Source organism: Oncorhynchus masou, chromosome 10 (assembly GCF_036934945.1).
Source record: "Oncorhynchus masou masou isolate Uvic2021 chromosome 10, UVic_Omas_1.1, whole genome shotgun sequence".
Lineage (NCBI taxonomy): Eukaryota > Metazoa > Chordata > Actinopteri > Salmoniformes > Salmonidae > Oncorhynchus > Oncorhynchus masou.
In genome coordinates this window covers 33,894,268-33,910,281 of record NC_088221.1, presented here as the reverse complement: position 1 = coordinate 33,910,281, position 16,014 = coordinate 33,894,268, and the positions used below count along the sequence as shown (strand labels likewise).

General features: G+C 41.5%; 2 protein-coding genes across 2 annotated transcripts in view; both read right to left on the bottom strand.

Moving 5' to 3' along the window:
• Positions 1-38: 38 nt before the first annotated feature.
• Positions 39-4,081, bottom strand: LOC135546985 (acetylcholinesterase collagenic tail peptide-like). Its single transcript, XM_064975546.1, has 13 exons — positions 3,999-4,081; positions 3,851-3,892; positions 3,722-3,748; positions 3,519-3,590; positions 3,326-3,391; positions 3,211-3,237; positions 3,056-3,100; positions 2,937-2,972; positions 2,655-2,735; positions 2,402-2,498; positions 958-1,085; positions 694-819; positions 39-401 (listed from the first exon to the last, which is right to left on the bottom strand). Exons 3-13 carry the CDS (start codon positions 3,722-3,724, stop codon positions 372-374), a joined length of 711 nt encoding a protein of 236 aa, XP_064831618.1. The 5' UTR covers positions 3,725-3,748; positions 3,851-3,892; positions 3,999-4,081; the 3' UTR covers positions 39-371.
• Positions 4,082-7,278: 3,197 nt separating this feature from the next.
• LOC135546847 (titin-like) overlaps positions 7,279-16,014 on the bottom strand; it is a 170,130-nt gene continuing 161,394 nt past the window's right edge. The window contains 6 exon segments of the mRNA XM_064975419.1: positions 7,279-8,629; positions 8,774-9,082; positions 9,380-9,533; positions 9,734-10,230; positions 10,651-10,807; positions 10,920-15,889. Of these exon segments, the coding sequence (XP_064831491.1) occupies positions 8,343-8,629; positions 8,774-9,082; positions 9,380-9,533; positions 9,734-10,230; positions 10,651-10,807; positions 10,920-15,889 (6,374 nt within the window). The 3' untranslated portion in view covers positions 7,279-8,342.

Sequence of the window (16,014 nt, the reverse complement as noted above, 5' to 3'; positions counted from 1 at the left end):
ATGTCCACGAAATTGTATATTATTTTATTAACTTTTCATTTACATATTACATAGTATGGACATTCAGTGCACTGAGTCAGACAGATATAATAGAAATTAGGATGTGAATTTTATTTAATTTTATTCCACTGTAGCCTATAGTGACAGACATACCATATGACATTTTAATTTTAAATGGACGGTAGGGGCTTCTTCATTTGTTTTGAGTATTTTTTGGTGTTTTATTGGGATCCCCATTGCAAAAGCAGCAGCTACTCTTCCTGGGGTTCACACAAAACATGAAACATGACATATTACAGAAAAATTACAACAGACAACAGCTCAAGGACAGAACCACATACTACATGGGGGTGCTTCTTGCAGGAGGGTAGTCACAGAGCAGATGCAGTGGGATGTTTGTTCTGTCCACAACACCAAGAGTGTGTTCATGGAATTGAATAGGAAAACAATCAGATTAGACAAAACATTGTGAAAAAACAGGGGTGTAAGCTCAAATGGCACCATATTCCCTATATTGCACTACTTTTGACTAGAGCGCTATGGGGCAGTAGTCCTAGTGTCACAACACCTAGGGACCCTGATCAAAAGTAGTACACTATAGGAAATAGGGTAACATTTGGGATGCAGTCATGGACACTTTTCCAAATGTAGCCTAAGCATGTCAGACGTACTAAAACATCAGTGCATGTTTACCTGAGCCATAACATCAATCCATTCAGAGCCACTGTAGACGAACAGCATGCGAGTATCTCTCCTCAGGACCATAACATTTTCAGATCTTAACTCCGACATCTCGCGCTCACCATTCACAATGTAAATCTATTGTTCAATTAATAAAAAGGTTAAAAAATGTATTCAATGGAAGGTTCAAAGATGGATCAAATGATTAAGATGTTTGATATCACCCAAACATCATGATGTTATTCAAGCATAGAACGATTCTTATTATACACTTACAGATACTGCCTTATCAGCATTATATCTTCCTGTGCCAGGGATTGGCATGAAGGAATTTGCTGAAGAACAATTACAAAAGGCAGGTCCTTTATGGCCTTTCTCCCCTCTGTGTCCTTGAATAACATATACTAGAAGAAAACACAAGAATGTTTTTTAATCATATCAATAGCTGTTTGTATAATATATCGTAATAATAATTTATACTCAGAATAATGTATATATAGTGCCGTGTAAAGTATTTGCCCCATTTCTAATTTTCTCTGCTTTTGCATATTTTTTATGCTGAATGTTATCAGATCTTTAACCAAAATCTAATATTAGATAAAGGGAACCTGAGTAAACAAATAGCTCAACAATTACATACTTATTTCATTTATTTCATAAACAAAGTTATACAACAGCCAATGCCCCTGTGTGAAAAAGTTATTGCCCCCTTACACCCAGTAACTGGGACCCATGTCATCCCAAAAGTTATACTTTTAAATAATATGTCCATAGAACATTCTTCCAAAAGTCTTGATGATCATCCAGGTGCTTCCAGGTGCTTTTTGGCAAACTTGAGTCAACTTTTTGGACAACATGGGTCCAAACACTGCATTCCACAGTAAGAATCTCATACCAACGGTCAAGCATAATGGTGGTAGTGTGATGGTTTGAGGATGCTTTGCTGCCTCAGGACCTGGACGACTTGCCTTAATAGAAGGAACCATGAATTCTGCTCTGTATCAGAGAATTCTACAGGAGAATGTCAGGTCATCCCTCTGTGAGCTTAAGCTGAGGTGCAGCTGGGTCATGCAGCAAGACAATGATCTAAAATACACAATCAAGTCTACATGAAAAAGGCTAAAAAGCAGCAAATTTGGCATTTTGGAATGGTTAAAGTCCCGACCTAATCTCAATTGAGATGTTGTGGCAGGACTTGAAACTAATAGTTGATGCTTGAAAACCCACAAATGTCGCTGAGTTAAAGCAGTTCTACATGCAATAGGGGCCAAAATTCCTCCACAGCGATGTGAGAGGCTGATCAACAACTACAGGAAGCATTTGGTGACACAATTAGTTGAGTGTTAGGGGGAAATTGCTTTTTCACATAGGGGAATTGGGTGTTGCATAACTTTGTTAATTAAATATATAAAATAAGTATATATTTTGGGTAATTTTAAACTCAGGTTCCCTTTATCTAATATTAGGTTTTGGTTGAAGATCTGATAACATTCAGCATAAAAAAATATGCAAAAATAGAGAAAATCGGAAAGGGGGGCAAATGCTTTTCACGGCACTGTAGGCCTACATAATAATGTATTGATATACACTGAGTATACCAAACATTTGGAACACCTTCCTAATATTGAGTTGCAGTCTCTGTCACGGGAAAGAACCGGTGTTCTTAATGTTTTGTACATTCAGCATACATACAATACATGATATCAATAATATACTTAACCTTCCCCTGGAGCACCAGTTTTTCCTGTTGTGCCCTGTTTGCCCACAACTCCATGATATCCAGTTAACCCATGCGGTCCACGATGACCTTTTATTCCCTAAATACAATATGGAGTAGTGCAGAACATCATCAAAGGAAGTTTGTTTAGTCTAACCTTTTGAAAATGAAAGATAGTTAATCATTATTGCCAAATTAATTATTTTCAGAAAAAACTGTAGGCTACAGAGACAGCAGAGACAGCAGAGACACTTACCATGGTCCCTCTATGCCCGGGACTTCCCCTAGGTCCATCCAGTCCTCGTATTCCAGTGTATGCTTTTAGTCCTTGGTCACCCTAAACCATTAAGCATACAACTATATAATCAAAAACGTAACCATTAAAATTGAAATATTTTGGCCACAACATGCTTCTTCAATTAGACATTTTCAATGATTGCTGTTCATTGGCATTTCTCCAAATCCAGGTTTGCTGGCTAAGGGGTTTGTTTCAGCATCTTTAGTCTTTAATGTAAGAGAATGCTGGCTATTCATTCACCTTCTGTCCATGGAGACCAGGCTTTCCAGTGGAACCCTGTTAAATAACACACAAGTTGAGGGTTGAGTAAAAGTACATGTGACATTCCAATTGGGATTGAAACTTGATTGACAACTTACCTTTCCACCTTTTTGTCCCGGGTCACCTTTCAGTCCCTTCTCGCCCTGTTCATTTTCACGTGTCATTTTAGTTTACTTGGTGCTAGACATACACTATTATTGTGTTAAGTATATTATTTGTGAAACTATGAATTATTAAAGCAGTAAAAGCTTACTTTTGAACCAGTGCGTCCTTGAGGACCCTGTAAAAACACAAATGTACATTTGTTGTAAAAGCAGCATGAAATATACTGGTAGAACACAGCATTAGTTATTATGTGGATAATTTACCTCATGTGTTCCAGGTCTGCCAATGTCACCGAATAAACCACGCCAGCCTCTGTCCCCCTTCTCTCCCTAGCGATGAGTAAAGACAGACTAAAACTTATTTTGGATGTAGCACTCTCTATACCTAACCATTATTCAAACTACAGCTTATATACCAGAAAGGGAGCCCAATTGCATTTGAGATTGTGTCACTGACCTTTTGGCCCATGAGTCCTATCACACCAGGGGAACCATGGGTTCCCTCTTCTCCCTTTTGACCATGTCGACCCTGCAAGACAATGTCCAGTCACATAACTGTCCCACTACTGAGTGTGTCTTTCTGATGCTTTCCAGTGTCATTATAAAAAGTCTCATATAAATCCTATGTATTATTTTTTATTATAATGTATATATTCATACCATCTGACCCTTTGGTCCTTTGCAGCCCTTTAAAGAGAAACCTTGAAAATTAACTGCATAAATAATAACTTAATACAAATGATAATTATTATTATCAGTTACAGTATATAGAAATCAAGCGAGTACTACCTTTTCACCCTTTGGTCCCCTGAGATATTCCGTTATATCAACCTGAAACAACAGTCAGCAAGAACATATGACAGACATCTAACTTGCATCTTACACTGTAAACCAACATAGTCTGAATTGTTTATGTGCTGTTTGCTATGTCCATTACCAGTAGGGCAGATGTCCGTGTCGATGGAGGAAACGGAGGAGGAGGAGGAGGAGGAGACAGAAATGTTTTGCATTTCGGAACCAACCAGATATTCTTCTTACCTGAATAAGTGAATAAGGTGAGAAAAATAATCAAGTGAACAAGGTAAGCCCCTTTTTTATTTTCTCTCTTTTAAAAAAGTTATTAATCTCATAGTTTCTTATTTGTCTCAGCCCAGCATATTTTTATAATCTTTTTATATTGAAAACACTACCAACAATCACTACAAACCTGATCGGAAGGATGGTGTAGCTTCTGTGAGTATGACAGTACAGCCAATGATAAGATGGAGTATAAAAGCATATCGCTTTGGCATGTTACCTCAAGATCTGAAAGCAAACACTTGCCAGTTAGTTGCAAGTCAACTCGTCAATATGACTACTGTATATCATACGCTGTGGGGCAAAGCCCAACCTTAATAAGGCTAGTTTTCCTGATATCTAGCCTCCAATAACTTGTAGCATAGCCATTAGCCAGCTATTCAGAGCATCAACACAGGAGTACTGCCAAAGACTGCGAAACCCCCCTACATCATCAGCATAGCCTAAGATTTATGTCTTATAACTACTTTCAAATGTAAATATTTCCATACATTTTTTTAAATAACATCTACTGAATGTCTTACCTCTCTGTAAGCTCTGTTCCCGCCGTAGCAATACTGTTGCTTCTCTGATAGTCCTGATTGCAGGGGCCAATACTGTAGTTGGATCTCAAATTGCAAGCTTGCACCATATATCCACTTATCTCAATAAGAATGGAAGTGCAACTCTGGCAGTAGTTGAGTAAAAATAATTAAATAATGAGTAATACTGTTGCAGTGCCAAAGAGATGCAGTTTTTTAGCCTTCAGTTCATCGGGCTAAACTCTCAGAATCTTAAAATGTGTCAGGTTGATGCATTTGCTACATGGCTGATATGGTGGAACAATTGTAATTTATGATTATTTATTAACTTTTTCTTAAAAAAAACGACATCTCTTATAGTAGATACTATTCCTGCATCTTCATCATCTGCATATGCAATCTGCAGTTCCTACATCCATTTTGACTGTTAAATTAAATATATATAGCCATTGATTCTTGAAGTATGACACAATCAATCACAGTTGTATGTGATATTGACCTTTACACCTGGCTACCTTTAGATGTCATGCTGTGTTGAAGGAATACTGCAACTAAAAACGACCTTTAAGTATTTTATCCATTAGTCCACTGTTAATGCAATCACCCCAAATAATTAATGTCAGCAATCTAGTTTTCAAGATAAAGCAATGTCAGTGGAGATTTTTTTGGTGTTGATATATCATATGTTGCAAAACGCATCATTGAAAGGTTTTTAATTCTTAGTTTTTCGTTTATAGACCAGAGTTAGACCTACACCTGGATTGATTTAAACATGGTCTGTGAATAAATTCATTAGACCTTAATTTATGGATTTCACATGACTGGGAATACAGATGTGCATCTGTTGGTCACAGATACCGTGGATCAGGAAATTAGTCTGTATCTGGTGTAACCACCATTTGCCTCATACAGCGTCACACATCTCCTTTGCATAAAGTTGATCAGGCTGTTGATTGTGGTCTATGGAATGTTGTCCCACTCCTCTTCAATGGCTGTGTTTGAAATTGTTGAATATTGGTGGAAACTGAAACACGCTGTCGTACATGTCAATCCAGCGCATCCCAAACATGCTCAATGCATGACATATCTGGTGAGTATACAGGCCTTGGAAGAACTGGGACATTTTCAGCTTCTTTGGTTGTGCAAACTCAGTTTCATCAGTGTCCGGCTAACCTCTGGAAGCAACGTTAGCACAAGAACTGTTCCGGGAGCTTCATGAAATGGCCCAGGCAGCCACACACAAGCTTAATGCACAATGCCAAGTGTCGACTGGAGTGGTGTAATTCTCACCTCCATTGGACTTTGGGGCAGTGGAAATGGGTTCTCTGGAGGGATGAATCACTCTTCACCATCTGGCAGTCTGACGGACAAATCTGGGTGTGGCGGATGCCTGCCCTAATGTATAGCGCCAACTGTAAAGTTTGGTGGAGGAGGAATAATGGTCTGGGGCTGTTTTTTATGGCTCTGGCTAGGCCCCTTAGTTCCAGTGAAGGAAAATCTTAATGCTACAGCATACATGACATTCTAGAGAATTCTGTGCTTCCAACTTTGTGGCAACAGTTTGGTGAAGGTCCTTTTCTGTTTCAGCATGACAATGCCCCCATGCAGCCGGCTGTGACCAGGAGACCCATGGGGGCGGCGCACAATTGGCCCAGCGTCGTCCAGGTTAGGGGAGGGCTTGGCAGGCCGGGATTTCCTTGTCCCATCGCGCTCTAGTGATTCTGGGCCTGGCGCATGCACACTGACACGGTCGCCAGGTGTACGGTGTTTCCTCCGACTCATTGGTGCGGCTGACTTCCGTGTTGAGCAGGAATTGTGTCAAGAAGCAGTGCAGCTTGGCTGGGTCGTGTTTCGGAGGACGCACAGCTCTCAACCTTCGCCTCTTGCAGCGATGGGACAAGACTGTAACGACCAATTGGATACCACGAAATTGAGGAGAAAAAGGGATCAAACATGAAAAGCTAAATAAATAAATGGTTTGTTGAGATCATTGTGGAAGAACAGGACAGACCTGCACAGAGCTCTGACCTCATCCCCATCGAGCACCTTTGAGATGATTTGGAACGCCGACTGTGTGCCAGGCCTAATCATCCAACATCAGTGCCTGACCTCACTAATGCTCTTGTGGTTGAATGAAAGCAAGTCCCTGCAGCAATGTTCCAACATCTAGTAGAAAGCCTTCCCAGAAGAGTAGAGGCTGTTAAAGTAGCAAAGGGGGACCAACTCCATATTAATGCCCATGATTTTGGAATGAGATGGTCAACATACTTTTGGTCATATAGTGTATGTAGGCCTACAAAACGTTGATGAACCCTGTTATAGACTCAAAATAACAAACAGCCTAAGCTATATAACTTTGACAAAGCGTGGGACAATATGTACTCCAGCCTAAGCTCTCCTGAAATGAGATACCTAAACAGGTTAATATTCTGTACTGTTCTGTAATATTCTGTATAATCAAATTGTGACTTGTGACTGTGGTATCCATTTAGTTCTTATTTCCCCCTCTACATTAGAGGCTATGTGTTGCATGTGAAAGTGAAGGAATCATTGATAAGAAAAGGAAACTGAACATCAATACAAGGTTCTTGAGATGAATAAAGAAACAGAGTTGTTCACTAGTGCTGAAATCATGCTTTATTAAATCAGTCAAATAAAACTCAAGGAGGATGAATATAGTAGTAATTCTACATCAATAGACTCAGTTAAATCAAAGTGCAGGGCATTATTATTCATGCTTTTTGCTTTCTTTGTTTCACGGTAGATGGTATCACCATGGTACATTCACTTGATGGTTACCCTGACTACTGGCAAGGTGAAATTCTAAAACTAAAACACACTCACACACACAAAATATTACCTAACAATCCTCCAAGAGGTGGCACTGTTTCTGCAACGAAGTACTTGAATTGACTTTTGTTTTTTAATGGCCAGGTGATGTTAAGTTTTAAAAAGCCAATTCAACTGTCCATTGCCGGAAACAGAGCACATAAAAATAGAGCTCAAAGTGCAGGCCGCTCGCACCTTGAGCATGTCATTAAAATGGTGGTATGACATAGTCAGTCTGAACACAAGGCCTAGTTGTGCTACTTACATGAGGGTTTATGCAAACAGCACTCAGGGTCTTATGATCATGTTACAATTCATATGAGTATTTGTAATATTGCACGCACAGATGCACGGTGCATAACATTGTCTTTCTCTGATTTAGTATAAACTTCAACAGGGAACCTCTCTACCTGTTGAGGAAATCTTAAGACTTCAACTTTTTGTTGAGGCACGGAGTTTAGTTTCAGGTTTTTCAGGGTATTCGTTTCATGTGAAACTTTCTCCTGTTAAACATTTAGTTCCTTTTGTTTCAGTTAATATTGTCATAAATAACAATTCATACATTTTCCATAACCGTTAAATTCGGCTATATACATTATGTACATGTCACAGAAAAGTGGTTCAAAAATCCTAGTCATAATTATCCAATATGGCACATTTTATAACAACTTTAGACTTTAGTCTAGTTTGGCATAAATTTATGTCAAGTTTGGTATAAAAATAGTTCATATTTACAAGAACAGAAATCCAGGTCTTTATCAAGTAAAGATTATTTTTGCTAATTCAATAAATAAAAAGGTACTGGAGGAGGGAAAATGGGGGATAGAAATTATATGTTTACGTGTTGTTGTTTTTTACATGGATCGAATATGAATGTTGACAGTTGCCATGGTAGATCCAAGCTTGTTGGACAGTTTGAGGGTATACGCTCCGGCATCGTCTTCCTTCACACAGGGGATTACAAGGGTGGTGAGGTCCTCCGTGGTCTCGATGTGGAACCGGTCACTGTCTTCATCACACTGTTTCCCTGTGCGGGTCCACTCAATCTCAGGTGTTGGGTCTCCAGAGAAAGCACAGGACACGCTCAAAGGCCTTCCTGGCTCAATGCTGACATCCTCTGGGAGAAATTCGATTTTGGGAGCTACAGGGCAATGAGAAAAAAATAAATAGGAATTAATTAAGGTGTCAACTTCTTATTGAAAGCAGAGGAACAACATACGATAGTCACTCAGACTATACTACTAATACCACTACTAGATGTATAGGTAAGGGTAATTCATCTCACCTTTACCAACACCATGAGTAAGAGCAGTCATTGAGGATCCATGAGTTGACATTGAACTAGCATGACTTGACGTTATTTCACTTGACATTTTCATCATACTGCTGGAGCTCATGGATACCATTGATTCAGATGTCATGGCGGACATGCTAGCAGCAGACATGCTTTCAAATTGTCTTTGGAAAGAACCTTCATGTGTCATTGATGCTCCAGCCATATGGACTGATGTGGCTGAGAAACTGTCACTGTGCAAGCTGGCAGCAGCAGCTCTTTGCTCCATTAGAACCATTTTGGCAGGTTCTTCAACAAGAGCTGTGAGAATAACGCAAATGATGAGGTACATGGCTAAATGGTCATTTCTCGATGGAGATACTCAAATCCATCTGTGTATATTTCTATATGAATATAAACAAAATGGCGTGTCCATTTTGTTAACATTCTATGGAAAATACTGGTAAGGAAAATTAAAGATTAGTCTTTAATTTAAGCTATTAGTAAAATTTTGAGACTCAAGTTTAATTTTTCAAAAAACTTGGGAAGCTTTGCATTATCACACTGTACTGTAAGCTGTTAATTAAACAATGGATTGATTAAGCAATGACAACTTACTGATGACATTGAGAGATGATGTTGCAGAGCACTGTCCATATTTGTTTTCGGCTTTGATGGTGTATTTGCCGCTGTCTGCAACTGTGGCCTCAATAATCTCCAGAGTGTATACATTTTTGGAACGGCTCAGTTTCGTGTTTGAGGTCATAGATACCTGTACCGAGAGAGCCAAAAGAATAACATATTCGTTTCTGTTTTGTATTAATCAAGTACCTATTCAAGTGATGTTTGTTACCTGACTTGCTTTGTCTGATTGCCCCTGATTGGATGAATACAGTTATGTCGTATTAAATGTAATTTAGTTGAAGAAATCAAATCAAACATTATTTACAAAATCATTGGTAGCCTACTCACCATTATGTTGTCCTTAAACCACTCGATTTCAGGGGCAGGCTCTCCTGCAATCTCACATGTGAACTTGACGTTCTGTCCTTCATTGACATTCTGAGAGCGTGGCTGCACAAGGAATGATGGTGCATCTGATCGTGCTTCAGTGACAGTAGTGTTGAACTGGCACTTGACAAGGCCATGTTCGGTTTTGGCTTCACATGTGATGACCCCCTGCTCGTATTGGCTGACCTTTTTGATGGTCATAGTATGGTTGTTTCCAGACACACCATATCTGTAGTCCTCTGAGTTGGCCAGTTCCATTCCGTTCAGGATCCATCTGATATCTGAAGCTCTGGGGATGTTGGCTCTCAGGGTGAGAGACTGGCCTTCAGTCATGGCCATCTGAGTATGGGATGCCTTGATTTCTGTGTAAGACTCAACCTCTCCGTAGACAATTTCCTTTTTAATAACTTGCTCTGAAATTTCTGTTTTTGTTGCAAGTGCTTTGGATTTGTTTGAGGCTAAGACAGAGAAAAAGAGATACATTGATTAGATATTAGGCCATATGCAGAATTATAAGGTTTATAGATACTGGACTTATCAAGAGAAAAGTTGATTGAATAAATAATATAAACATAACAATATCACCAGAACCGGGCCTTAATTATGATAAATAATTCCTACATTGGCAGATAACTTAGCGCATAGAGCATTGGGCCAGTTACCGAAATGTTTCAAATACCGACACCGTCAAGGTAATAAATCTGTCAATGTGCCCTTAAGCCAGGCACTTAAACCTAATTTACTCCAGGAGCGTTGTACTACTATGACCGACCCTGTAAAACAACACATTGCACTGCACCTATCCGGTGTATGTGACAACAAAACATTTATTTATATATGTATATATATATATATATATTAGTATAGAGTATGCATACCTTGAATAGAGACAATGCAGCTTGTGGATGATGACCCAGCACTATTGGTAACTGTGCATTTGTAAACTCCACTGTCAGAGGCCTCAGATTCATAGATTTCAAGGTGTGCCGAATCATGCTCTTCATGAATTTCATATTTTCCACCGTGAATGAGAGTCTGCAAATGAAAAAGAAAGAAAGAAAGTAAAAAAGCATATATTTCAACCTATATTTAATACCTTTGAAATGTCTATTCAAGTGTGAATATTAAATCAAATGTGACTAAATACCTTTCCATCCTTCATCCATGAGATCTCAGCTTTAGGATCTCTAGTCATTTTCACTGTCAGCTTGACGATGGAATCTGCAGATGCGGTCATGTCCTGAAGACCAGATGAGATGGAGGGCTTGGTTTTGAGGGTGACTTTCTCAGTGGGTGACTTAGGTGTAGGGCTGGTAGGGGACTTAACTCTCTTTGGAGAGCTAATTGATTCAGGAGACTTCATCCTTGGTGGAGATGTGACTGGACTAGGGGAATGCATTGGAGGCTCTTCGTATGAGTATGTCACTGTAGAAGAGACCTCCTCTTTGGCTTCCGATCGGCGGATGGTTAGACTGAAGTGCGCCTCTTGGCTGCCCTCAGAGTTTTCCACCATGATTGAGTAGCTGCCTTCGTCTGACATCTCAACAGAGGTGATTTCAAAAGTAGACTTGTACTGTTCTGTAGTGACATGGTGGCGAACAGAAGATCCGATAATTTGTCCCTCACGCATCCAGGTTACAGTTGCCACTGGTTCACCGTCAACATCACATGCAAATCTTGCAGTCTCTCCCTCATTTAAGGTGAGGGACTGTGGTTTTGTTAGGATAGATGCGGGTAGAGTAGTCTTCTTTACTTGAAATGTGCTGGACTCCTCCATGTGTGTTTCGTGTGTTTCAACAGTCTTCACCGTCTTGGAGGATATTTGGTAAGCACCTATCTTGGTTGCCACAGGAAGAGCCGGGGGTTCCTCGTCTTCGCGAGGTGCCATATAGCTAGAATACTCTCCCATGCCTGCGACATCCAGAGTGGCATAGTCTGAGCATTCTCCCACTGCATTAGTACAGACAACACGGTAAGTGCCACTGTCCTCTGTGGTGCAGTCAAGAATTTGAAGATACAGAACTCCGCTCAGGTTGGATATACGGTACCTCCTGCTCTCGGTTATCAGTTGTCCGTTATGGTACCACTTCACCTCAGCGGTTGGCTTTGATTGGACGTTCAGTGTAAATTTGGTGTGCTGACCGTATGGCACACGATGGGAACGCATCCTCACAGTGACTCGTGGGGTATGGTCGAGGCTGAAGGGCTGCATACTTACAACCTCCTTCCTTTCTACTGATGTCCGCTCGGATCTCAGAACGGCTTTTCTTGACTCATATCTTGCCAGGTGGTCAACTTTTGCCAACTGTACCGTCTCCACCTTGGATCTGGAGGCTGATCTGACAGTAGCAAGAGGACTAGGGGAACGCGGACGGGTTCTTTCGGGGGTGGGTGACCTTCTCCCCTCAGTTTTAGTTGCTATATATGTTGACACATGGGAAGTTGTAGTTCTGTCTTTCTTCACGGTTCTAGTTTTTTCTTCAAACTCCATGTGTTTCAGTTCACTCTTGTAACCAGTTATTCTTTGAGTCGTTTTCACATTTCTCAGCATCTCTCGATCCTCCCTCTCCTCCAACACTCTCTGGTTTTGTCTTGGCGGTCGGAATGTAGCCTTGTCATGGCGCAGGCGAAGGTCAACATAGCTTGGACCAGCCTCATACTTAGAAGGAATACGATAGTTTTCATATAATGGAACCTCTTCACCCTCACCCACACCTTCATAGACTGTGCGTCTTGGTGATGTGTGGCGCAGTGCACCTAATTCAAAGCGTACAGGGCTAAGGCTTAGTGGGGATGCAGAGTAGCCAAGTTCTAGTTCTTCCTCAAGTTGAAGTCTCTCCTCCTCAGTTCTCTTCATTGCCAGATATTCATTAATTGGCAGGAGAAGCTCCTCGTCTGAGAGATCACCAAGAGACCTTCTTCTGATTCTGTGATATGCTTCTATTTCAGGAGATGGAGTGCGCTGCCTTGAAGGTCTGACAGTCTCCAAATCATCCTGTGAAACTTGTGGAATACGCCACTTTGGCTTGTAAGATTCCTTGATTCTTGGCAGAGGGACTTCATAGAACTGATCCCACCTGGAGAGACGGATGCGTTTCAGTCTCTTCTGTGAAATCTTGTCCATTGGTTCAGGGAACTCATATTGATCGCGGAGTTTCTTGTACCATTTCATGTCAGAGCAAGGTTTGTAGTGTTTGATTTCCATATCTTCCAAAAGAGCAGTTGGGCCACGTTCACGAGGTTGGGGAACATCATAAGGCATACGCAGTCTCTTCTCCTCTGCTCTCTTTTTCCTTTCTTCTGCCCGTTTCTTATCTTCGGCTTCAGTCTTGTTCTTTTTGGTTGCCTCTACTGGTTGGCACAACAATGACGCTTCTCTCAAAGCTTGTTGTGCCAAAGTAGGAAGTGGCATGACATCAGTTCCAGACATGATTTGAGATAATCTGACCTTCTTCTCAATTTGTTCTTTCTCTGCTTGTTTCTTTTTGTCTCTTTCACTCTCGTAAACCTTCTTCACATGGGTGATGCGGTCCACCTTGAGAATGGCTTGACAACTGGCAGATCCAGCTGAGTTGGTTGCAGTAACTCTGTAACAGCCAGAATCGTTAAGTAGAGTATCTTTCACATGCAGGACAAAGTAATCCAGGCCCTCATGGACCACTTCAATTTGTGGACCAAATGCCAATGGCATGCCATCTTTCTCCCACTTCAGAGTTGGGAGTCCTGACACTCTGATTTCAAAGCGTGCATTCTGGCCTTCCCTACACTCCACGTTTGCCAGGAGACGTTTGAACATGGGCCTCAAGGTATTGTCTGCTGGTGCTGGGCGAGGTGTCACAGCCAGTTTTGCCTTACAGCTGTCATCACCAAATCTATTACGGGCCACAACTGAGTACTCCGCATCGTCATCAGCATCAACACAGTGAATCACCAATTGATAAAGACCCTTGTCGGTTATGAATGTGTACTTTTTCTCATCATCACCAGGAACAATCTTCTGGCCAGATTTGTACCATGTAACACGAGGCTCAGGGTGCACAGTGATAGTCACACCGAATCGAACATCTTCTCCGATGTAAGCTGCATGGTTGAACAAGGGCAGGGTGAACTCTGGTGGTTTCTGGAGCAGTCTTGCTGTGTCCACTCTACGTTTCACTTTCCTCACCACACGGGCTGTGAAGTACTCGCGGTATGATCTGACTCCGTTTACAAAGAGCTCTCCGTAGGCACTGTCCTCACCATAATCGTTGATGATCTTGCATCTATAGGTGCCGTCATCTGCTTTCGTGACTCCCTTGATACATATAACAGCTAGACCATCCTCATAGTCGATTTCATACTTGTCACTTGCCTCTAGTTGACGCACACCGCAGTACCATGTTACCTCTGTGGCGCTGTCATAGTTTTCAATGTTGCAAGCAAATTTGACATCTGCTCCCACATCCACCACTGTATGAATTATTTGACCACCGACTGGGCCATGTTCAAATGGTGCGATCTTTACTTTGGCAACTGTGACACCTCTCTGGGCTCTGATTGCACCGCCGCTAGCAACTCTTGCTCCTGCAACGACAGTGGCCCATTCTTTCTTTGCCATGGCCTGGTAGTATCTCTTATGCCTTGTGGTCATTATTGCTGTGGCACTGAGTACTTCTGCTTGCATCTTCAGCCAAGGATGTTCTAAAGCTTGGGCAGCAGTCATACGGTGCTTGCGCTCCTTGGTGAGAAGGCGGTTGATAAAGTCTAATGCTTCAACAGTAGGTACTTTGAAGGTTTCGTCATCGTAACTGTATTCAGCATTTGATATGTTGTCAATCATCTGCTGATGAGTCTCGGCAGTAAATGGATTGAGTCCACTGAGAAGGACATAGACTAGAACACCTACTGGCCACATGTCAGTAACACTGCTGACCATGTCATTCTGGTGGATCTCAGGAGCAGCGTACTCAGCTGTAGTATACTGAACCTTGATCTGGTCGCCAGGAGTCAGGTGTCTTGCCTGTCCTAGCTCAATGATCTTGACTTTACTGCCCTTTCTTGTGGTGTACACAATGTTTTCAGGCCTGATGTCAAAGTGGCCATAAATCTTGTCGTGTAAGAACTCAAGAGCTTCACATACTTGTCTGATGTAGTTGACGATTTCACGCTCATTCAGCTCAAAGTCGGCTGTGAAGAGGCGTTCAAAGATGTCTTGACCTGAGACGAAGTCATAGATAATGACTAATTCCTCAGTGCTGTCGAAGGACTCATGAAGACACAAGAAGTTGTTGTGTCTGGCCAGGTTAAGTGTAGCAATTTCTTTCTTGATGAATGCTTGATCTGCACCCCTCACCTTGACGAATTTGGCCATGTATGTCCTCTTAGAGCTGGTCTCAACACAACGGTGAACGATACCAAACTGGCCACGGCCCAGCTCCTCAGCAATCATGTACTTGGTATGCACATCCTTGGCACATGAATGTGGAGCCTTTTGCTTGGGAACATCTCTGTCACTAACCTCACTGTCATAGCCAAGGACTCTTGATTTGTCCTCCTTTGTTGTAACGGGACTACTTGGTTCACATGGTTGACTTTGACCGAATTTGTTCTCGGCTATGACTCTGAACTGGTAGCTGGTTCCTCCGAACAGGTTGATGATGGTGTAGCGAGTATCACGAGACTGGGCAACACGTTCCCATCTGTCAGATGTTGTGGGACACTTCTCCACAACATAGCTGGCTACTCTGCTTCCACCATCATTAGCAGGTACTTGCCAACTCAGAGTGACTGAGTCTCTAGAAACATCACTTGCTTTGATACCACGTGGTGGGTCGGGCACATCGGCAACATCCAGTTCAACTGTCTGTTGGTCAATACCAAATCTGTTCTTGGCACAAACGATGTAGAAACCGGCATCCTTCCTATCAACTCCGTTGGGGAACACGAGCGATGTGAATGACCTTGTAACGATGACTTGGTAGTATCCGTTGTTATCAATGAGGTCTTGTCCCTTCTGCCAGGTGATGACAGGATCAGGTTTGCCACTGAATGGAATCTTGATATTCACAATCTCTCCACGGAGGGCAGGGATGGCCTCTTTGTCCTTCAGATTCTTGGGCAGGTTAATCTTGGCAGGGACTAGATAGAAAATGTTTGTTTTTTACATCATTAGTATAAAAAAATAGCTAATAGGAATGTACTAATAATGTTCTTGATATGTGGAACAAATACATGGAATTGTATTCATACTATGTAAGTATTAT

Bases quoted from the DNA above. Each gene is read 5' to 3' on its own strand.
- LOC135546985 (XM_064975546.1), bottom strand. The intron at 3,238-3,325 runs GTAAATTATCCA...GTGTTTTTACAG, and splicing joins GCAGACCTGGAACACATGAG to GGTCCTCAAGGACGCACTGG. The intron at 2,499-2,654 runs GTAAGTGTCTCT...TATTGTATTTAG, and splicing joins CCGGGCATAGAGGGACCATG to GGAATAAAAGGTCATCGTGG.